Genomic DNA, 24,456 nt, shown 5'->3' on the forward strand with positions numbered 1-24,456 from the left:
ATTATAAAATTTCTAATAATAAAAATTTATAAAAACAAATAAACACATTAATTAGTTTATCAAAATCTGGAATAATTAAATTTTTCTACACGGATAACAATAATATTACGAATCAAAAGTACATAAATACCAACGGTATATATAATATTACCGACGGCCAATATAGTTATTATCAACTGTAAATAATATTACCGACTGTAAATAATTATTACCGACTGTAAATAAAAATACCAACTATCAATAACAGTACAATTGTCGATAAGTATAAATTTTAAATACCATTAGTGAATAATGAAGAAATACATATATTTTTTCAAAACGAGAAAAGAGTTGAGCAGTTTATCCCAAAATGTGACATGCGCTCAATGAAGAAGAACGGTATCGAGCCAGACAGCTGGCTCTTTCACATATATGTAATATATATATATATGTGTATTCCATATATACTATAAGGTCTTGTTCCTGTTTTTCACTGACAGTCGAGTCTGAAACGAACGACGGGAAACTTGTTAAAGTACGGTAATAAGTGAAAGTTTGCGTGACTAAACTGATCCTTTCACAGTATACATCAGAGCGCAACGGGCTTTGAGGCAAAGTAGAAAAAGGATGCGATAACCAGACGTTCAGTTGTTCGGCCGGTGATCCCGTAAGGCCGGTAAGAAAAATTTACAGGATCTCTCTCTCTCTCTCTCTCTCTCTCTTTTTTTTTTCTCGTAAAAATTTTACGCGCGCTTGATGCAAAAATCAAACATTAGGAACTCAATTTTCCCAATGCTGGACCAAAAAAAAAACATTTTTTGTAAATTAGTTTTAAATTTACAAAAATTCTTTTATATATTTTTTTTCATTCATCTCATACATCCAAAATCATTCATCAGTGACGGAAGTTACGATAAAATCGTTGACAGAATAATTAAAAAGCTCCGTAAGTGACTCAAATCAAAATAAAAAAAGAAAAAAGTCTCTTGTCAGGTGTTCATCTATAATAAACATACAGACAAGATCGATTAATGTCGATAGAAAAAAAATTTACTACAAAACACGATAATGAGATACTAAGTTTATAATTTTACTTACTTACTTACACATTTTTATAATGGCTCTCACAATTAAATGTAAATGTGGGAAAAAGTAGGTATATCTATTGATAGATATTACTTTTTATTTATTTTTTTTTTTTAAATAATGCAATATATATGTTACACAAATGAAAGATAAACTGATAAGAGCAAAATTAGAGTTTAATTAATAATGACATATATCAATAAACTGCGATAAATCGAGTAATAGGAATTCTTTTTTTTTTTTTTTTTTTAATATTTCTCCTCAGTTATCGTTTATATGAAGGGTGTGCGCGAGGGAAAACCGCACAATTAGCGCTCACTTATCTCTCTAAATGAATATTTACTATTTTAATTTGTTTTCCATATAAATTTGTTCATCTGTTACAATTTTTTTTATCGTTATCAATTAACACTGTTATTTTTTAACAAAATGATTATTATATTTTATATTATATAATAAAAATAGCAACAACAATAATAATAGTAATAATAATAATAATAATAAATTAATTTAATTGCAACAATGATTTTCGATTAAAATTTATGAAATTTTTCATCTACAACATTTTTTAAGCCACTGTTTGTTATTTCATTTTTTCCAATGTTTGCAAATACTCTTTTTTTTCACTTAAACATGTTTTATATTGCAATAATTTATTTGTCGTCATAACTCATTGTGATAGACGGAATGCAAAAAACTATTGTCATTTTTTATGCTTTGACCACATGAGGCGAATGGAATATGTTTAAAAAAAAACACCTGTCTTATAAAGCATGACCTGTGAAGAAAACAAAATTGATAACATATTAATAATTATTCCATATATTATATAATAAAATAAATAAATAAAATTAAAAAAAAAATTTACAAAATAAAAATTTACAAAATAAAATGAGATTTTTGTACATTGTTATTTAATCAGAAAATGTTATTAACTAAATCAGAAATAAGGGTAATATAAAAAAATGTATTCTTTCTATTTATTCAAGAATTCGTCCGTTAAAAGTGCATTTATGACTACAAATCACATATATATATATATACAGAAATCATATTTGTACATTTGACAAAAGCTTTATAAAAGGGTCCTGGATAAAAACATTCTTGAAACTAGATACACAAACCTTTTATGTTACACAATATTTTTCCTCCCTTTTACTATTAACCTTTTTATTCTTTTCCCTTTTGTTTTAATTTTGTAAATAAATTTCAAAATTTTTATAACTGTACTATTTTTTTTTTGTTACTAAAATATAAAAGAAAACACATATAATTGATTTTTTTTAAAAGAAAAATAATAAAAAAAAAAAATTTTTTTCAATAAAAAAAGAATTAATTTCATTTATAAAATTGATTAAAATGAAAAAGTAAATAATTTTCAAGAAAAATAAAAGGATAAATAAATGAATAAAAAAAAACTATATAAAACAAATGAAAAATGTATAGAATGTTTTAAAACTTTTACAATTTAAACAGATATCTATCTAGTTGCCAAAAATTGGCAAAGTTACAAAAAATAAAGTTATAAAATGTGCATACAGCACAAGGGAGATAAAATTCTTTAGAATGCATTATTAAAATTATTTCACGGGTGTTAAATTTTTCTATTTTAAGCTGAAATTTTAATGCGCACGTGTTTTTTTTTTTAAGTGTAGAGTATAGAAAGAATATGTAAAACCTGATTAGTATTGATTTTAATATAAGTTATTAATGAAAAATTCAAAATAAACGAAAAAAAAAATGTCTTCCTTTATTTTCGTTTCGGAAATGTATTTCGAAATTTAAAAAAGGTATATTCACAATTTTAACTTTATTTAAAAATTATTTTAATTATATAATTTCAATTTTAATTCGATTTTTATTTTCAAATTTCCAATTGAATAATAATTACGACCAAATAATATATATATATGATTCAGTATAATGATGCTGTATAAATTATTTGTTTTGCAATTTAATTGGATCATAATATTATTATTGAACTACTTATAAATCTATGTGTGCTCTAAAATATCTTTTTTTAAATTAAGTTCATTTTTTAATTCCAAAAAAAATGTCCTAATATCATAATTTAGTGGTAAAAATTAATTTAAAAAAAAAAAGAAAAAAAATTTTACCTTATATTTTCCAAAGAAGTAAGAAAAAATAAAAATTTTTTAAATAAAGCCAACTTATCCGAAAGTGTTTGTTTATAAAAATAAAAATTCATTATATTCTAATTTATTAAACAAAATTTATTTATTATTATTATATTTATTTTTAAAATTGAATTATAAATTGCATTGTTAATAAAATTTATTGCATAATATGAATGTATATTTTTTTTAAATTGTGAAATGAGCTATACAATAGAAATCAATAAGTGAATTCACACTTTAGCACTTAAACTGAAATTAGTAAAGTAATGGACTAAACGTAATAAAGTGATAGAGCATTTAAGCGGACAATTTGCTAGTTAAATAGCTCGCGAGAATAGTCGTCAGTCAGCTAGAGGAGATCGAGGAGATGCTCGATTAGAACCGGAAAGGAAAATTCTTCCTCTAAAAGGATTTAAAGGTCGAACATTCATTTCTCTCTTTGTGTGTATGTGTAATTGTTTAATTGTAATTTAAATCATTGCACAGTTTTTCCATTAAAATCTTCATTATAAAACAATTAAATTAAAACACTTGTTCATTATTTCATGATTATAAATATAAACTCACAATTTACTTAGACTTTTGAAATTGAATTGAAAAAACTGTATATAGGAACAAAAAAAGTAGATTTAGAGAAAAAAAAATTTTTTAGGGTCAGGTACATTTTTTATCAACCAGCATATTTATATTTTACACATTTTTACAAAGGGACAAATTACAACTATAATGTTCTTAAAAATAGTTTAAATTAGCTTGAAAATGGTTAATAAATAATTTTGTGAATGCGATTAGACGGACACGTAATTTTATTATTTGGCAAGTGTTTGATATCCGCGTGGAAATTCAACTAATTGATCCTTTGACTTTGGAGTTAAAGAATTAAAGTATGTGTAGAAACTTTTTCTTTTAAATTAGTTTTATAAATTTCATGTCTTATTATTTTTATAATTATAGATATAAAAAGTTATATTTATAGACAAATGAAAATTAGAAGAAACGATATTATAAATATAAACAGATATAATTTTGGAATTTTTTGGCAATGAACCACAATATTGTGATTTTTATAAACACATTTTCTCAAATAAATGTAAATAATTTAAATAAATTCAAGAAAAAAAGTTACATATAATATGAAATAGAATAATTTAAAAAATGAATTTTTCTTTATATATACTATGAATAAAATTCCAAATGAAAAAATAGTTATTAATTTTTTGAATATATTAGAAATTGAAAAATGTGTAAATTATTTTATACGATTATAATATAATTTTAAATAATTAAAAATATTTTTCAAATAAAAATAAAGTATTTTAAAAAAATAGTCCACTATTTTTTTTTCAAATTGACTTTCTTATTTTATTGTTATAATTACAAAAGAAATTACATTGCCAGTTGCAGTGAAATTACATTTTTATGTATGACTAATTTGAAATTCATGTCTCCTTTGTAATATAGAAATTTTTAAAATAAACATTTTTTAACTGTTTTAGTTTTTAACGGGACTTTTTATTTATAATAAAAGTAGTTTTACACTTTTAGGATAAATATTTTCTACCTTTCTAGAAAGTTCTACACAGTATGCTTTTAGAATTTTTATCGTGAATTTAAAAATTTTTTTTTTTTTTGGTAATATTTTGCTCGTTTGTATGAATTTTTTTTCATACTTTTCCTTTTTTTTCTTCTTTATTACAATTATTTTAAATTATTACAAGATAGTATACAGAGTGATTTTTATGTTCCGGACCATCTAAAAAAAAAATTTTTTTTTATTACCACATTTTTTGTTTAAAAAACGAAAAAAATATTTTTGGTAGACGGTATATATATATATATTTCGACAATGGTTCAATGGATGTGTATTTAAACTTGTAACTGTTTCCATAATTTGAAATACTACTATATGGTAGTGCGCGTTTATATGAAGTATATAGGGATAGTATATACAATGTACGGAAATTGAGAATACCTGATTCCGGATGTTACACACGCTACACAAACATTGAAGATTATTCTCCGCACCACGACGCAGTTTGATTCGCGAGAGATTTTATGATTCCTTCCTGTGTAAATGTCAAAAATTCGATTAATTCCGTGATTTACGTTTTAAACAATTGTTATACTATATATAACGAAACTATGGCTTTAAAAATATTACCTTTTCATTTATGATGAGAATGAAATAAATATTATAAAAAATTTAAATCAAGGTAATATTACATCTAATATTCGTAATATTACATTATAACATTAAGGTAATATTATACATGCTGCACTGAGAGATTTTTTACTTGATGAAAGAAAGTTAACGAGGCGGGAATCGAACTCTGAACTTGACTCATATCAGTCGGAAATCTTAACCAACAGACCAATTTGTACTTGTAGCATATTTAAGTTATTCACAAAATATATTAGTTTTCATATAACTTAGCGAAATCTTGTACAAAATTTTTCAATCAGCATTTGAAAACATTCACTTGTAATTCCTTTCAAGATATATAAATCTAAACACTATAGGATTATTTATTTGAGACTGTTGGTACAAAATCCATGATTTATATAAAAAATTTATTTGATTTCTAAAGAACATCAATTTATCAATGTAATTAATCATAAAAGAGTCAACAGTTTTTTCCTTTTTGTTTTCGTCTCATCTCTAACCAAAAAAAAAAAAAAAAAAAAAAAAAAAAAACTTTCATTTTAATTTTTTATTAAGGGTGAGTGTAGGGGACAAACCATTAATATTTCGCTTTTTAATATGAAACAATATTATATTTATTTATTGCTTCATTTCCACATATTGATAATTTTTTCACTCTGATACTTCTTTAACGCTACGAGCAAAAAATTTTTTTTTATCTTATCCCGATGTAAATTTTCTCTCTTTGTTATTAATAAGAAAATTCCAGAGAATTATGTAATATTTTATAAAAATTCTGTTATGAATTTGAAGGTGCATAGCTCAGTTTTTGATCTCGGACTTTATTTATTATTATTTTTTTTCAGTACCAAAAAATCATAACTAAACACTGATAAATTTACAAAGTTATTGTTCCTTATAAAGGATAATATTATCCATTTTATAGTTTTCAATTAAAGGATTCTCACTTATCCAATAAAAAAAATGTGACATTTAGATCAATTTCGTGGCATTTTATTCATTTGTGTCAATAAAAATATAAGATTAAGGTCATTCTGCAAAGCACGTGAACATCCGCATGAGAGTGAATAACTTAGAATTTTTTTTTAACATCATCAGCAAAAAAAAAGCAATATGTTACATTCAATGTCTTCGCACTGATATCATTAACGAATAAAAAAAAAAAAAAAAAATTGAAAAAGGGGAAAACTAGTGAAGATCCTAATGGAACCCCTCTGTTAGGAACAAATGTTTCAGACCAATATTTACCCATAGTGACGACACTATATTTATGTGTTGTGTCAGAAAAATAATTCAATTTAAAACCTAAAGATTAATTGAAATATCATTATAACATTATATATTATTATTCAAATTTTTTTCCAAGATTTTATTTATATCAAATTAAATTTTTTATGTCACACTGAGAAAAATGTTTTGTCAGAGCAACCAAAATTTGCTTGGGCCAACAAAAAAATTTTGTTGGTATTTAAACAATCAAACTATTTGTTTGAGTCAATTAAAAAATTCAGTTGAGTGTTTTTTGTTGGCATAACAAAAATGTTTAGTTAGCTTAACTAAATTTTTCTTTTGGTTAGGACAACAAACGATCATTTGGTTTTTTAGAGCAAACTATTTTGTTGTGTTAACCAAATTATTTTGTTGTATCGTAATCAAATTTTGGTTGGAATTTAAAAATGTTCAATTAAATAATTTTCTTGGCCCAACCAAATGTTTGGTTGAGATAACTCTACGACTTTGTTTCAGCCAACCAACATTTGATTACCAAAATCAAAAATACCTAAACCAAACAATTTTGTTGCAAACACAAAATCTTTTTTTTTTCAGTGCAGATTTAAAAAATTCAAAATGGGAGATATAATATGGCCAACATATTTAAAATTAATGCTTTTAGTTTAAAATTTGTCAAATTTTCAATAGATATATCAAATGTCGACATTTTAAATTCAATAAATCTGAGTCATTGATATTCATTTTTTTTATATGTGCAATAGATAAAGAAAAGTAGTTTATTTAAAGATGCATAAAATACTTTGCGATTTTCTCAATTGTTTTGATTTTCTTTGAAACTTTGTTTAAAAAAAGAAAAAATTGTTAATTATTTTTTAATGAGCAAAGTTTCTTTTTTCTTTTGTGCTAAACAAAAAAATATCTAGATAAAGTTATTTTTCTTCACCTATATTATAAGCTTTTCATATTGAAATATACATTCTTTGAATGGATAATAAAAATAAGAAAGAAAAGAAAAAAATATGTGATAAAATATTTTGAAAAATTGTCCCACATAAGGAATAAATTTCAACTGTTGAAGATAAAAAACATGATCGTGTGCAAGTGTTTATAGAAAAGCTTTTCTCATGAAAAATTGAATTCGTTCATCGAATGTTGACTGCGGATGTATTATTATATATATACAATGGTTTATCGAATATTGTTAAAAGCTTTAGTTTCCATCTTTGAGTTATTTTTATAAACACATGGGAGCATTCTTTATATCAAAGACAGGAAATAAGGAAAATTTTATTTTTTAAGACAAAAAAAAAATTATTATTCGAAATATAAAATGAGGTCGAGGTTTTATGTATACAATGGGATTCATTTAGAAATTCTAAATCTCATTAACGTTTTAGGTATTATAATTTCCAAATAGCAAAATTTCTATTTAACTGAATTTTCCATTAATTAAATTCTTATTTTCCTAATTTTTAAGTTAATTTAATTTTAGTGAAATGCGGTGTCCGTTTTTTAAAATTCAAAATGGCGGATCCAATATGTCGGACAAAAAAATCGTTCGGATTTGCTTGAAAATCGTTACTTGGAGGTTTTCGGAATCGTGTAGAAATTTATCGTGACCTTCCTAGAAATAGACTAATGCTAGACTAATAACTAGACAGAAGACCTGTACAAAATCTTGACGTTGCTAGTGTTACATCCCACGTTCAAGCCTGTCCAGTTTTCCCATCTAGATGCTAAGTTGAATTTAGCACAACTGGACAGTTTCTCATACACTTCCACGATAAATTTCTACACAAGGGGTCACGGATGAAGAATCCGGTGTCCGTTTTTCAAAATTTAAAATGACAGATACAATATGGCGGACGAATTTTTAAAAATTTAACATATTCGCTTGAAAATCGTTACTCGGGGGTTTTCGGGGTCGCTTATTACGAATTTTGGAAAACGAACACCGAATTCGTAATCAGCGATCCCAAAAAAAAACCACTAGTAACAATTTTTTGAAAATTCGTCCGCCATATTGGATCCGCCATTTTGAATTTTCCAAATCTAACGTCGTATTCGTAATCAGCGATCCTAAAAACCTTAGAATACCCAGTAATACCTCAAATTAAATTAATTATTATTTCTTTTGATTTTCGTTAAGTGGAAATTCGGTTAAATGAAATATGTTAATAGGGAATTTTGTTGAATTGGAAATTTCGTTTCTCTAAAATTGTGTTTTAAAATTATGATAAAAAATTGAATTTTGGAAAATAGTCATGTGTTAAATATATATTATCACTAAATTCTTATATAATAGGTACATGTACTCTTATCCTGATTACAGTAGGTGCTTCTTCGGAGCAAGATATCAACTCTCGTATATACATTACTTTCGTAATGCCTCTATGTTTACCATCTTCTGTATATACACGGGAAATGTTTATAGCTTAGACATATATATATATATATATTCTCTTGCGTGTGTGTGTGTGTGTGTGTAAAAAATGGAGAGTTACTGAAACGGAAAACACTATACGTACAGCATCCAACTATCTTTCTCTTCTTCTGAAAATTGCTATTTCCATCGAAAATACATACGCGTGTGCCATGCACATTTGCGTGGGAATATTTTGTCGGTGCGCGAACGGCATTCTGTCATTACAATATTCAATCAGTATGTAGTACATATATATATATATATATATTCTCGTTTTATCACGTAATTTTAGGCGCGCGTACTAGATTTGTAAATCTCATCGTAACTCTTCTCTGGTGTGTATCTTTGGGGAGTTGAAAAAAAAAAAACATAAAATTTTTATCGCTCTTGTTTTTATTTGCCGCGGTCGAATTGAAATTACCCTCAAAAGATTTAGGGTTTTACCTTGTAAAAAAAAAAAAAAACAAGAGAAGATACGATTCTGTTTTATCACTATCTCAAAATGACGTGGAGAATTTTTTCGCGATACATCTTAAAGTAAAAGATACTTTTTTTTTTTCATTAAAAAATGCTTATCAACCAAAAATTTCGTTTAACCTCCTCTTATCATTCAATGATTATAATGCACTTAACGGATTGAGATTATTCGTAATTTTATTGTTGGTTCATTTCCATTTTCCGCATAAATAATTATAACTCATAATAATTTATTATTAAAATAAAATTTTTGATTAATCTCTTTTGGTTTTTTTTTCTTAATTCCGAAAATAGTTTCTTTAGATCGAGAACAAATTTTTAAGAAATCCTATATTAAAACATTATTTGTTAGACATTTTTTTATTATATAATTTCACTGCTTGTTTATTGAATAAAAAAAATATAATTCTTTAAAAAAAAGTTGAAAAATCAAATAATTTTCTATTATTCGAAATCAATAATTCATTCCTAAATCATTTTCAACTATATTTTTCTTATATATTTTTATTTTCAATTTCAAGCTTGATACTCTTCATAAGTTTTTCGCGTGGGTTTAGGGGTAAAAAAGAAAAATTTCCTCGGGGAAAAGAAAAAAAGAAAATACACAATACCTTTTCATGAGAAAAAAAAATGTGAAAAAAGGTTTAGATCTTATTATTTTTCACAATACTATATATACAAGGTTCTGAGAATCTTGTATAATATTTTATTGTTAAACGTTTCATATATATATATATATATATATATAATCTTTAAAAAGTATAACACTTAAATGTCGTAGGTTTAAAAATATACTAATTAATTAACTCACATTTTTTTACACGTGGCATTTATATTGATTAAAAATATGACTAAATAATAATATATGTCATCGTAAAAAAAATTATATTCACATTATAATAATGAAAGTTTCTTTATTCATCGTAAAAATAATATTTTCAAGATATTTTTAGAAAAAATTGAAATATTTACAATAATTTTCTTATGAAAAAAAGGTTTCTTTAAAAAAAAAAAAAAAAAAATGAACTTGAAATGAAATCTATTTTTAAATGTTCCATTATCAATGCTATTAGTTTCCTTCCCACTTTTCCATTATTTCTTCTTTGAAGTGCGAGCAAACGCTTATGTGAATATAATAAGGAAAGAAGTAATAATTGTATGAGTTGCGCAGTTTAATATTGATAACTAATTATACGAAACGAATATAATTTAGTTGAAAGATGAAAAGTGTAGATAAAAAATTGACAGAGTATTAATTAATTTATCGTCTGCTTTTTAATAATTAATGGAAAGAATAATTATATATCTTTTTTTTTTTTTTTTTTTCTTATGAAAAGATTATTTTAGTGACAATTTTTCCTGGTCGATGACAATTCATTACATAAACATTGTTGCAAAAATTATCAATATTCATAGAGTATGTTACATTGATAATAATTCTTATTTTTTTCACATATTTTTATTTATCACCTTTAACGAATTTATATTTATTACACCTTGTAAGTTTTCATATACGCAACATATGAGTTTACTCTTGAACTTAGACTCTACTCTTAAAAATAGTTTACATATATATATATATATATATATATATATATATATATATATATATATATTATAAAAATTATAAAATAGAAGACAGTATTCTACATCCATTTTTTTTATTCTTAGAACTAAATAATTATTTATCTAATTGAAATAAAAATTTTATTTACTGCCAAAAAAATATTTTCATTTCAATAAAATAAATATTTATTTATCTCTGTAATTTTGTGTTTTTTTTTATCTCCAGGTGTATGAAAAAAGACATGTGGTAAAAATTAAAAAACTGAATTAAATACAATAGTAATTATTAATTGGTCTTTATTTTTGTTTATCAACAAAAAAAAAAGAAATTTTTTTTAATTATTTTCTTATTATCTTATATATCTTAATTTTTTTCTTCCCTTAGAAAATATTTAATTGTTATTAAAAAATATCCACACTTATTCTTTATTTTGCGCCAATGACTAAAAGATTTAGCTTTTTTATATTAATGATGGTGTGTGTTATATGCCATTAATTTTATTTTATTTTTTCGGGTCATTATATTTAATTAAGATAAAGTAACAAGAACTCGGGATATCCGCGCACACACGATAGTTTACTATAATGATGATAAAAAATTTTCATGTAAAATAAATTTTAATGAGTTTCTATTGTATAATATGAATAAAAAAAAAATGTAAAAATAATTTTCACAGATATAAATTGTATATCACAATAATAATTTACAGTAGATGCGGTTTTTTTTCTCAATATTTGAAAGAGGATATTTAAAACAAAAACATTTAAAAAATGAATTAAAAATGTTTTTTTCCGTATTACTTTTTATAATAAAAGAATTTTAAAAATAGGCAACTTTACATAAATATAACACAAAAATGTGTTTTCAATATTTTTTTTCAAGCTAAAATGATTATACCTATTTTCAAAGTATATACTTTACCTTGTAACGTTTAAACTTCGTTAATAAGTGTAAATAAGTGTTTGGTTGGTGATAGCGTTTAAAGCAAGTCTCTCTTTCTCTCTCTCTTTCTTCATCATGAACATGGTTTTAACTCTCTCAAACGATTTTATGTAAATGGGTTTTAAAGTAGAGGAACTTTTTTAAAAATTCATGAAGTCATTTGATTTTTAAGTACGCTACAAACAATACGAATTGTTATACTAATTGATACAAAAAATTTTCAATAATAATAATGAAAGTATAGAAAATAAATGAAAATCTTTATTTCAAAAATTTAAAATATAATTTTAATGTAAAAAAAAAGAAAAAGAAAAACATAAAGAATAAAGTATATTTTTATCCGGAAATGGTTAGGAAAAAAACTGACTTATTCACTTTATCGAGTGACTATATCGTATCCTTTAAGTTCTTTTCACATACTAGGTCATAACCTCCTCTTATTCAGAATCGATTAGAATTGGTAACGAGTGGAATACGAAATGAAGGTTTCTTTCTAACGTTTCCAAAAAATTCTATATTATCTTCATCTCCAGAGGGAAATTTTCATTTCTGCATTTTTATCCTCTTATTTATAGAAATTACTTTTTTTTCCTCTTTATATATATCTATTCTTACAAATATTTTCAATACAATAATATACTATTTAATAGATGGGGTAATAAATAAATAGGGTGAATTGATAATGAAAGTGTATAAAAACATTTTAAATATAATAAAAGTTTAAAATATAAAGAAAATTAATGAAAAGGAAAAAATAAATATTAATTTTTTTTTGTTACTTTTATTATTTAATTAAAAAAATTTAATAAATTTTTTCTCAATATTTCATTTACGCGAAACTTAAAAAATTATGGGAAAAATATTGAATCTTGAGACACATTATACTTTTAAAGTTTTAAACTTACTTTCAAAGAGGCTTTAAAATAACTATTAATAAACTTTGAAAAATGACTAAAGAATTGAATTGCATTATCACTGGAAACTTTTTGAAAGAAGACGAAACAGTTTTAAGAATAACAAAAAAAGAAAAAAAATTGGCAGTATTTTTTTTTTTTTATAAAAATAAGAAAAAAATTGCAAACGTTTAAAAAAAAAAAAAAAAATTCCAAAACGTTAAAAACAATTTGTCACAGTTAAATTAATTTTTTCCACTGCAACCGATAATCGGTGATATATTAAAAAAAATCTAATTTAAGTATTTCATTGATAGTTAAAAAAAGTAAAAAAAAAAAATCCTGTGATCAATTATCGGTAATTTATGATTAGAGAGAGAATGTTTGTGAAAAAAAAAACACCGATAATCGAAGAATCAGGTTTGTTGGTTTAACACGGGTTGATCTGGAATCTTTGATATCTTAGAACGATCAACTTTTCCAATGAAGTATAGATATGTTTATGTATTACGTGTAGATAGACCTTGACTCATTGTCATGTGTGCAAAATGCATTAAACGTTATTTGATGTTACGTATTACGGCCTCACGGGAGTAAAGGGGAAACTAAAATGAGCCTTTTGACCCGGAAGAGTGAAGCTCTTAATGGTGTAAGCGTCGCACCCTAGTTTCTTCCGGCCTATGAGGAGGTACCTTATTTATTAAGGAGGAAATTGTATCTTTAGACGTAGTACCCATGAGATTTGTATGTTATATATATATATATATATATATATATATAATATAAAAGAGAATCTAAACTATACTCTCAAATTACAAAAGAGGGGGATGAAACTTTTTATTTCCTCATTTCGCTTCTCTCATTTCTCTGCTAAACATCCATTTATATAACCTAAAGTTCATTTATATGAGTAAAAGTTCGTTTATACGATTAAAAGTTCATTTATATGAGTAAAAGTTGGTTTATTTTCTCAAATTTCCATTGTCTAATGAAAGTTAATTTGTTTCATCACTTTTTTTTTTTTTGCTTTTTTACTTTTGCATTTTCATTTATTTATTTATTAGTTAATTTTCTTTTTTTTTTTAAATACACGAAAAAAAATTATTTCAATGAATTTTACAAAATTTTCTGTATTTTATTTATTTTTTATTTCTATTTATTTGAAATAAATCCAACAGTCACTTTGATTTAACCTCGTGCAAAAAGAATTGAGGAACTTTTTAATAGGAATTTCAGAAAGTAAAAATAAATTATCAAATTTGTCCATGGAGAATCTTAATTATAAATAAAACCGCATCGATTGCTCTACGATTTTCAAGTGAGTTTTCATTAAAACGTCGACATAATTGCGCATAATCAAATCCTGGGGGCAAAAAATTACCGTGCTTTTTAAAATACAAAAATTTCAAGAATGGCTTTTCACATTTATCAATAGCATCAGACAAATAATAATCAGGAGTGGGATTACAAATAGCGACAGCGCTACGAAGATTTCGCTACGTAGCGATTCAAAGCTACATTCACTTTAAAATATTTTCTTGCTATCGGGTGACTCAAAAAAATGGTATCATTTTGATAAATTTAGGTTGGTACAATTGTTTTTCTGTGTATTCTTTTTCTCATATTTGCTTTATTTTATAATTTAACCATTTTTTTTAGAATAAAAAATGTATCGAATTTATAAGGATTTCCCACGATGAAGAAATGAAGTAATTAAAAGAAATATCTAAAAACCTGACAAATTTTTCAAGTGTAACACTTCAAATCTCAAAAGTTATAAAAAAGGCAATTTGAGGCAACGATAATTATTAATATTATTATATTAACACTTTTATTAATAAATTTAAACGTTAAATTTTTTTATAACTAATAATTATAAACTAAATAAAACATAAGAATAATAAAGAAAAAAAGGTGACATTTATTTCCAATTTCTATCCTTACAAAAAATCAAGAAAATAATTCATCTTTATCCTATTTTTAAATCTCATGCAATTATTATTTTTAATTCTTGCAATAAGATTAATTTTCTTTATTGTTATTTATTAAATTAAATTAAAAAAATTTATTTCCTTTATAAATTATTTTAACATTAAACTAGATAATTTATTTTTAAAGTTGTTATTTATTAAATTAATAGCCCAAGAAGCACGTAATATATCCTCAATATCAAGGTAATATTACACGTGAGATTCGTAATATAACGCTGTAATATTACAGTAATCTTACAGTGATTTTAAAATGTCCGCCTCAAGGTAATATTACCGGGAATATTACTGTAATATTAACGGTAATATTACAGTAATATTACAGACTGATTTGAGTTATTCATAAAGCATAAAAAACGTAAATATATTATAAGTCAATTTGGCTTGTTGGTAAAACTCTGGACTCGTGTGCTTTGAGTTAGGGGGTTCGATTCCCTGGATGGGTAGATTTTTTTCGTAAAGAAATGTTCCCATAATATTACTGTAATATTCTCTTGTAATGTTACCTTAATATTACGGTATAATATTACTGCAATATTACTGTAATATTACCTTAATATTAGCGCGTAATATTACAGTAACATTACCGGTAATATTACCTTGAGCCGGACATTTTAAGATTACTGTAAGATTACTGTAATATTACGACGTTATATTACGAATCTTACATGTAATATTACCTTGATATTGAGGTTATATTACGTGCTTCTTGGGAGGTTTATTTACAATATTAAAGTGTAACTTATTTCGTCACTAGTTAATTATTTTATTTGAAACTAACAGTTGGCAAACATGAAGTTGAAGAATTGATTCCACCTTCATGTTGTATTTGTTTGCTACATAGATAAAATATTTTAGGAAATTGACATGAAATCTATGTTAATGTCCTTATCTAGAGAGGTTATGTTTATATTATCTTCTTAATTACCATCTTGCAGTTGAAACTTTGAAGAAACTGTCAACGGTATTTTATTTTGGTCATGATTTGGAACAAATTTCACTAAAAATATGTAAGTTTTTTATTCTAAATAACGAAAAGCGCTACATAGCGACTAGCGCTATTAGTAATCCCACTGTTGGTACTCAATCAACACATTTGTTGCTAAGGGATTGTATTTTGGATTTAATTATTCTAGAGTCTATCAGCAATCCATTTCCCATATAAACAAAATTGTTCGAGCAAAAAATATTTTAGTCAATGGTGGAAGGTTTATAAACATTTATAAACAACGTGATAAATGCATTCTATATTAATTACATATGACTGTTCAAAATTTATTAATTTAAAAAAAAAATTGTCTTATTTTTTTGTTCGGTCATAGTAAATTTTTGACATCAAATTTGTATTCGTAATTTGTATTTGTAAAACTGCAACTAACAAGTTTCAAGCAAATTTGATTAATTTTTAAAAACTCGTCCGCCATTTTGAATTCTTTTAATTTAACTTCAGAAGTGGAATTAAAAAATTTTCTTCATTATAAGTTCTTTCAAATTATCGTTTTGGTTATTGTAATTGCAAAGAATTATTGGATGAAACATTTTGATTATTCGAGTAAATTTAACCTGAATCCATAAATAACTATAGGTACTCATCTAAAGTCAAATTGATACCATTTTTTTTTTAATCACCCAGTAGCTAGAAATTTTTTTTTAAAGTGAATGTAGCTTCAAATCACTAAGTAGCGGAATCTTTTTAGCGCTGTTGTTATTCGTAATCTCGCTTCAAATTCGTATTCAGCGGCTCAAAAAAACAAAATTATTTTAAAAAAATTTATACGCCATTTTGAATTTTTGAATTCTGAACATATTAGATTTGCATTTAGCGACTAGGAAAACTTTAGAAAATCATGGGTTTTATGTAAATGTTTTAAAATTTATTAAGTTATTTAAGATATCAATCTTATTGAAAGAAAGACTACGTGACTGAAGTCACAAAAACTGAGATTTTGACACTCTGATTTCAAAATCGGGTTATTTTAATCAGTGTCATTTCAGCCAAACAATTAATGTTTAAATATTTTTCATTGAAAATAAGAAAATGTATTATTTTCAAATTAAAATATAAGAAATTAGCAGTTATTGTCAAAATTCCATTTGTTTGCAAATTTTGAAAATTTTAATTGTTATTGTTTATAAATAATTGTAAGGTAAAAATATGTTTAATTCATTTCAATGCAATTTTTACTTGCTATAATGTAATTCGAAAAAAACTTTTTTAATCGACTTTTTGCATACAAAATTTTTCCCGAAATATAAATATATTTAAAAGACACGTGACATGCATAGACATTGTGGATGTTTTTTTTTTTTTTTTTTTTTTTTTTTTTTTTTTTTTTTTTTTTTTTTTTTTTTTTTTTTTTTTTTTTTTTTTTTTTTTGCAGAGTGTATATATTGGAAATCGAAAGGTTGTTGCGTTTTTATATTAGTCTTTTTTTCGTGAAAAACGCGGATGTTTCTTTGACTCAAAAGTAGCTTTGTCGAGTACACTGTGAGTTATGTCAACCGATGCGATGATGGTGATGGTGTCAAAACAAACATAATCCATAAAATAGTGAGCCCACTGCTTTTCCATCAATTCCAGACGAGTGATTCCATGTCGGCGAAGTGAATATATAACATATACCCGTTCTTTCACCTGGGGAAATAAAGATATGGATGATTCAGACGTTGCTTTTTGGTCTATAATAAACATTTCGAAGCTAAAACAAACGCAACACAAAAAACATGTATATTTGTTATGATCGAAATTTATTAAAATGGGTCAATTTCGTAATAGTTTCATGATCATTAAAAAGAAGTCAACATTTAAAATTATCAAGTTTATCCGGTAAACAGATTCTTTCTTTAATTAAAAAGAAAATTTCTTTCTTTCATTTGCAACATTGTCTCAGAAAAGTTTATTTTATTTAACAGAATTTTTCTATTCGCGCTTTTTTAAATTAAATGAAATTGTTCCTGAAGGCAAAGAAAATTCTCCCTTTATTAATGTTTTTTTTTTTTTTTTTAATTGTCAAATTAATTTTAAACCAAAAAAAAAGATTGTAAATCGTAATAAAGTTAGATTATGCGAAACGACATCGAGTGACATACATTTCTTTCATGTATTGCAGTATAACCAAAGTAACATAATCTGATTAGTTTTGTGTTGTTCTCCAGTCTAAAGAGGATATCTCTTCGAGATTATGAAAAATAATATCTGCCTCGTAATTAATTTTCTTGGAAAGGAAAATTCAAGGAAAAATCTTGTATTTAATATGAGAAGGGGTCATGTTCCAAGAAGTTGACCCACATTTCAAAGAAATGCTAATTTCCTAGTTGAGAATTATATGCGTTTTTTCTTCCATCAAAGTGAATAGTATGTATATGGGTGTGCATGATAAATAATAAATCCAATGAATCTTCACAGAGAGTAATACTCAAATGCCTTTAAAATACAAATCCTTGCACTACTCTGAAAAATATAAAAAGAAAAAAATTTCTTCTCAGAAATACGTTACACAGAATGAATATTTTTAATTAAATAAAGCAAAAGTCTGTATAAATCGTCTTTTAAAGCTATATTACAATTTTTTTTTATATCTTCTCCATTAAATCTCACATTGAAAATAATTCCAATATAATATATTGGAATTATTTTTAATATATATATATATATATATATATATTATATAAAACGATTTGTGTCAACAATTGAAATCAATCGTTATGAAATTTTCAAAAGATACATCTCTTCTAGTTCAGGATCAATAAAGTTTAGCGCACAAATTTTAACCTCAATTCCCAAAGAAATATCCATTTTTATAACCTAATAAAAATCATAGAACGACTTGAAATATTTCTCTCGTCGTAATAATTACATTCCGAGTCAAGGACGTTCGTCGGCCTGGAAAGTTATTTCAATCCAATTTCATCATTATTATTTGTTTTGATTGGAATTCACGAGCTTTTTTCTTGTTCTTCTTCTTCTTCTTCTTCTTCATATTCTTTTTCATCATCTTGGCCATTGTCAGAACTGAGAAAATCCTATACATTAAAGAAATGAAGAATATAGTATGGTTCATAATATAGAGTGAGTGTTTCTCTCTTTCTCTAGGGTGAAAGAACTGTCTAGTTTCTGACATGTGAAGATTAACGACCGATTAGTTCCCCAAGCAAACCTACTAAGGGATGGCATATAAGTGCGTGTATTGAGGTCAAAATTTGATTAGTTTGTTGTAAAATAATATGGATAACTTAATACTCATTGTATTAAAGCAATATTATAAACAAAATCATTGCCAAGTTGTTTACGGGGTGCTTTTTATGTTCCAAACCCTCAAAATATCTTGAACGGAAAGTATTTTAGAGAAAAAATTGTTGAATACAAAAATTGTCAGGAGTGGGATTACGAATAGCAACAGTGCTACGAAGATTTCGCTACGTAGCGATTTGAAGCTACATTCATTTTAAAAAAAATTTTTGTTACTAGGTGACTGAAAAAAATTGTATTAGTTTCACAGATTTAGGTTAGCCCAATTGTTTCGTTGGTAAAATTCAAAGATAGAAATTATATTATGAGTACTTTTTTAAAAGCGCGGAAAGTATAAAATTAAAAATTATGGATTCAGGTTAAATTTATTCGAATAATCAAAATGTTTAATCAAATAATTTTTTGTAAATTATTTTATTGTGAGGTAACAGTTGGCAAGCATGAAGTTAGAGAATTATTTCCAATTTTCAATATCGAATTCTTGTTGCCAGCGATTTTCTCTATTCAGATTTGTAATATAACTTTTGGTCCTAAAACATGATTTTCTATTGTAACGATGTAAATCGTATTTGATTTGTGTCTGCCTGCATTTTTCCCCTCTCGTTCAGTCAGCGGTTGAGTATTTCTTGTCTGCGTGACATAAGCATGTGTTCTGGCAATTTTTCCTCGTGAGGATTTGCGCATGTGTGTGTGTGTCGCCTAAAGGCCCGATTGTCAGCGTCGTTATCTAAGTTTTCCGAGAAGTTGCCGCCAAAATCGACCAGGAAGAGGGATGAATGAGCGATAGGGGTGACCAGGAAGGAAGATAGCGAGCCCCTATTCTGGATCAGGGGATCTAGGAGAATTTGGCGATCAATAGGCCCTCGATGTTAGATCATATTCACCAGAAGACCATTTTGCAAAAACTTATCATTAGTTATTGCGCTTAATTCTATTTTGTTATAATCTTTTTATTATTTGTTAAATAAATCTTCATTTTGTGTTAATGATAGAGAACGTCCAACAGCCTTCCGGCAGGATGAAAAAGACTCACGTGAGTCCCTCTGAAATCGCTTTATAAAATTAACATGGATTCAGATAATCCAAAAGTAAAATATATCGTTGGAAAGGTAAAAACACAAGCTTTTAGCGCATGTAAACATAAAGTTTGTAAATTAAAATTCCTAGGCTAGGGAATTCAAAGAAAAAGGACGTTTTTATAGGGTTTTTTTGGCGAATCAAAAAAAATATTTAAATTGAATTTTTTTAAAAATAAACTATCACATTTTATTCTTTGAAGGCTTCAGAAGAAAATGAGAGTAGTTAGACCGAAAAATATTGGTTTTTGTAGATTTTACAGTGAATTTACGAAAAACTGTTTTTTTGGCTTGTTGCAAACATGCAAAGTTTGAAGGCTTCGAAACATGGTTTAATATTATTTTTTTTTAAAGTCTAACGCATGAATTTTTTCGTTTTTACGTCTACTTTAATAAGAAAGGGTGACAGAAAAAAATTTTGAGTTCCCTTTTTACCACCCTCATATATATAGGGCCATCCAAAAAAGTCTTCCGGCAGGACGGGCGCTTGGACGTTCTATCATTAAGTGATTGTAAGTTTTCTCGTTAAATTGGCAGCGGTACGTCGGCGTCGTTATTTCAAACGTTGGCGAGTTTGTCATATTACTCAAAATCTTGTTTTGGATCATCAATGCACCGATGGTTTGTTTGGTCGGAATCTCCCTTTTGGTTCTTTTCAGCGTAAGTTTTAAATAAGTAATTAGTATTCGAATAATGCAGACGGTGCACGCGTACTTTTATTAATGAGCGAAAGTCTACCATTACACTATTGTTTTAGAAGATATTTAAGCGCAACTTTGTTCCTTGGGGTTTTTGGAGTCTTTGATTACGAATCTGAAGTTCTGGGCCCATTTTCTAATTTTATGGGTCCGCAACATAAAAATCATAGTTTCTTTTCTTACATAATAGAGATGAAAGTTTAAAAATTAAAATTGATTATGTTTTTTTTAATTTTCGATTTCCTGAAACATCAATAATTTTATATTATTAGGTCGTAAAAGGTTCCCAAATATAGGTCACTCGATGCATTTTTTAAGCTTATATTGTATATAAGAAAATATAAGAACTTTCTCATCGCGCCATTTATCAAGAAATAGAGAATAATATTCTCACATCCACAGGGAAAAAATATATTTGTCTCAGAGGTAAATAAATTTCTATTTCTTTCAAAAAAAAAAAAAACACAATTTATTTAGTCCAAATAAATTTTGGATACCTAAATTTTATTTAGTTTCAAATCAATTTTATTTTTAGTTCAAATAAATTTATTTGACTTTAAATGAAAATTTTATTATTGCACCAAACAAAAATTATGATTTCAAACTAATATACTTAATTTTTATTATTCTCTAAGACAAATATATTTTTATTCAATTCAAATAAATTATAAATTATATAAAAAATTTTGTCCAGTTGCGTTGTTTTTATTTTTAAATAAATGAACAGTAGATTTTTCTTACTAATAAAAAAAAAAAATTAATTTTTTTATCAAATTCCTTGTAGTTCATGTTTTAACGTCATTCATGCATAAAATTGAAAAAAAGAAAAAAAAATTTCGAAATAACGTTGCGAAAATAATTTGTTTACTTAAAATTCTCTTTCCGGGAACACAGATTTTTTTTTTAGAGAGAGAGAGAGAGAGAGAGTGACAAGCTTTTAGAAGAAACATTGATGTCTTTGAATAATAATTTTGTTCCTACAAAAAATTTAAAAAAGTAGATTTTTTAAGAGCTTTTTATAAAAAAAACACCTCTTTAAAATATGGACATTACGACGCAATAAAATGCGTTAAATCATAATATATTGGACAGTTATACAACATTCCAAGTTGTTAAGTTGTCATTACCATAGTTATAATGTAAGCAAACTTAAAATAACCATTATAATATAAATAATGAAAATAAATTAATATACAAAGTTTTTATTTACTACAATAATATAATTAATTAAAAAGAACAAAAAATATGTTTTTCTATTTTATTCTTTGTGTATCATAAATTAGTTCTTAAGAAAGTGTTTACATTTTTTGAATTTTTTTAAAATAGATAATTTTCAACAAAAATCGACTCCGCTAAGGAACTAGTATATTAGAAATTATTCTAATTTCCGATCAAATCAATATATAACTATTGGACCTCATACAGATAATCTGACCATATTATTAGATATTCGTCAATGGAAAATTTTTCCCCTTATTTCCTTATACGATAAAAATCAGAAAAAAAGCAGTAGATTAATAATTGATATAAAACAGTCAAAATCTGTTTTACCGACTGCTGACAAAATAGATTTCAAACGGTAAAACAGATGTCATTATTAACATATTCTATTTGTTTTTAGTGAAATATGACTAAATGTGAGTGAAAATCTTATTAAAGTGTTTCAGTTGTTAAATTTCATAAGAAAAATCTCACAAATTCAAAAAAAAAGTATTTTATTATTATATTTATGAAAAATTGTGATTTTTCTAAACAACAAATTATTAGAAGTATGAAATTTTATAAATTGATAAATGGAAAGACAAAATTGTCGATTAGAAACTGAGTTAGAGAGATCAGTATGAAAATAAGTTATCAAAAATAATATTTTTAAAGAATTCTTTCTGAATATATTTTCAGTAGCAACAGAAAACACCATTCACTCTGGCTAAGTTGGAAGGCGTCCTCGGGAAAAATGACAAAGAGATTTGAGTTCAATTGGCAAATCGAGGTGCCAGAGTCTCTTCGAAATGGATGCATATTCGATCGATGGACCGAAGAAAAGGACAATTCGGAAATAGAATTGAACTGTATGTTCAAGGTTGATGAATATGGGTTTTTCATTTACTGGCAAAGTGAAGGAAGGGTGTGTATATATCTCTCTCTATATATATGACTCATTAAATACGTCCTTTCGAGCTTATTCTTTTGTTTTTCTTTCTAATGAATACATATCTTTTGTTCTTAAATATGAATGCCGAAAAATTTATAAGCAGTCTTCTTTTTGTTCCATTCAAATTTTCACAGAACATGAAAGATGTAATAGTAATATATATATATATATATATATATATATATATATATATATATATATATATATATATATATATATATATATATATATATATATATTTAAAGAAAAATGGGAAACATCGAAAAAATTGATCATTACATATTCTTTTAAATGTAAATTAGTGGGAAAATTTTTTTTTTAATCAACATTTTCATATTAAAAAATGTAAAACTGGACGGAAATTTCATGTTGTGAAAATAGATTTTTGATTAATTGTTTGTTTTTCTTTTTTTTTAGCCTGGCAAATCCATTGTTTTAGACAGTGAATAATGGAACGTTTTGTGGCTTTATAAATATACCGTAAACGACATGCTTCCTATTTTCATTCTTTCTCCGTTTTATTTTACATATTATTTTTTCAACATCAATACTCCCACGTAAAGTTATAAAAATCGATAGATATTGGAAAAATTGTAATTATTTTTATTATTTTTTTTATTTCATAAAAAAATTTGAATGAAATACATACAATATGTGGTTTATATCCACGAGGTTTTTTTTTTTTTTTTTTTTTTTTTTTTTTTTTAAATAAAAATGAATCATTACAAAGAAATGAATGTTTCCATAAAAAAATGAACAGATAAAAAAGAAGATAAAAGGAAATTCAATTAAAATTGTAAAATACGAACAATGAAAAGAATCCTAAAAAATTTATATTAATTTAATCATTTTATAAAACGACATCTTTTTTTGAAAGTTTGTTAATATTTAAATAAAGAAGAATTGAAGGATATTTTTTTTTAATTTCAGGATGGTGATGTCCTTGAACTATGTCAAGTGAGTGACATACGAGCTGGAGGAGTACCCAAGGTAAGGAACTAAAAAATTCTTCATCTCATTCTTCTTTTATGATATAATCACAAAAACACACGCTACAAATTTTTCTCTTTTCAAAAGGATCCAAAATTGTTTGACAAAATTTTTGGAAAACATGGCGAGCTACTGGAAGATAAAAGTCTGACCATTTGTTCTGGAATTGACTACACCAACATTAATTATCAACATGTCGTTTGTCCTGATGCTGCTACTGCAAAAGTAATTAATTGGCTTATATTCATAATTATATTAAATAAAAAGATAATCCATTCAGTTATTTCTATTATATATAACTTTAATTTAATATATAATTATGGCGAAAAATAATATTAATTAGTAGAAATAGAATTTAAAATAAGATACGCGAAAGAAAACCGTAATAGAAATGTTTTG

The 24,456-nt window shown here is 25.3% G+C and overlaps 1 protein-coding gene across 3 annotated transcripts in view; it reads left to right on the top strand.

Moving 5' to 3' along the window:
* The first annotated feature begins 459 nt into the window (after positions 1-459).
* LOC127279353 (1-phosphatidylinositol 4,5-bisphosphate phosphodiesterase-like) overlaps positions 460-24,456 on the top strand; it is a 37,989-nt gene continuing 13,992 nt past the window's right edge. The window contains exons 1-4 of one of the 3 annotated variants that reach the window (XM_051301658.1): positions 460-655; positions 22,815-23,040; positions 23,998-24,057; positions 24,145-24,282. In XM_051301658.1, coding sequence (XP_051157615.1) covers positions 22,870-23,040; positions 23,998-24,057; positions 24,145-24,282 — 369 coding nt within the window. In that variant the 5' untranslated portion in view covers positions 460-655; positions 22,815-22,869. Of the gene's footprint in view, positions 656-3,540; positions 3,622-22,814; positions 23,041-23,997; positions 24,058-24,144; positions 24,283-24,456 lie in introns of those variants that run through there. The other 2 variants (XM_051301659.1, XM_051301660.1) reach the window with 2 other exon arrangements.

The sequence above is a fragment of the Leptopilina boulardi genome, unplaced genomic scaffold (assembly GCF_019393585.1).
Source record: "Leptopilina boulardi isolate dan_hultmark-lab unplaced genomic scaffold, ZJU_Lbou_2.1 LbouV2_216, whole genome shotgun sequence".
Lineage (NCBI taxonomy): Eukaryota > Metazoa > Arthropoda > Insecta > Hymenoptera > Figitidae > Leptopilina > Leptopilina boulardi.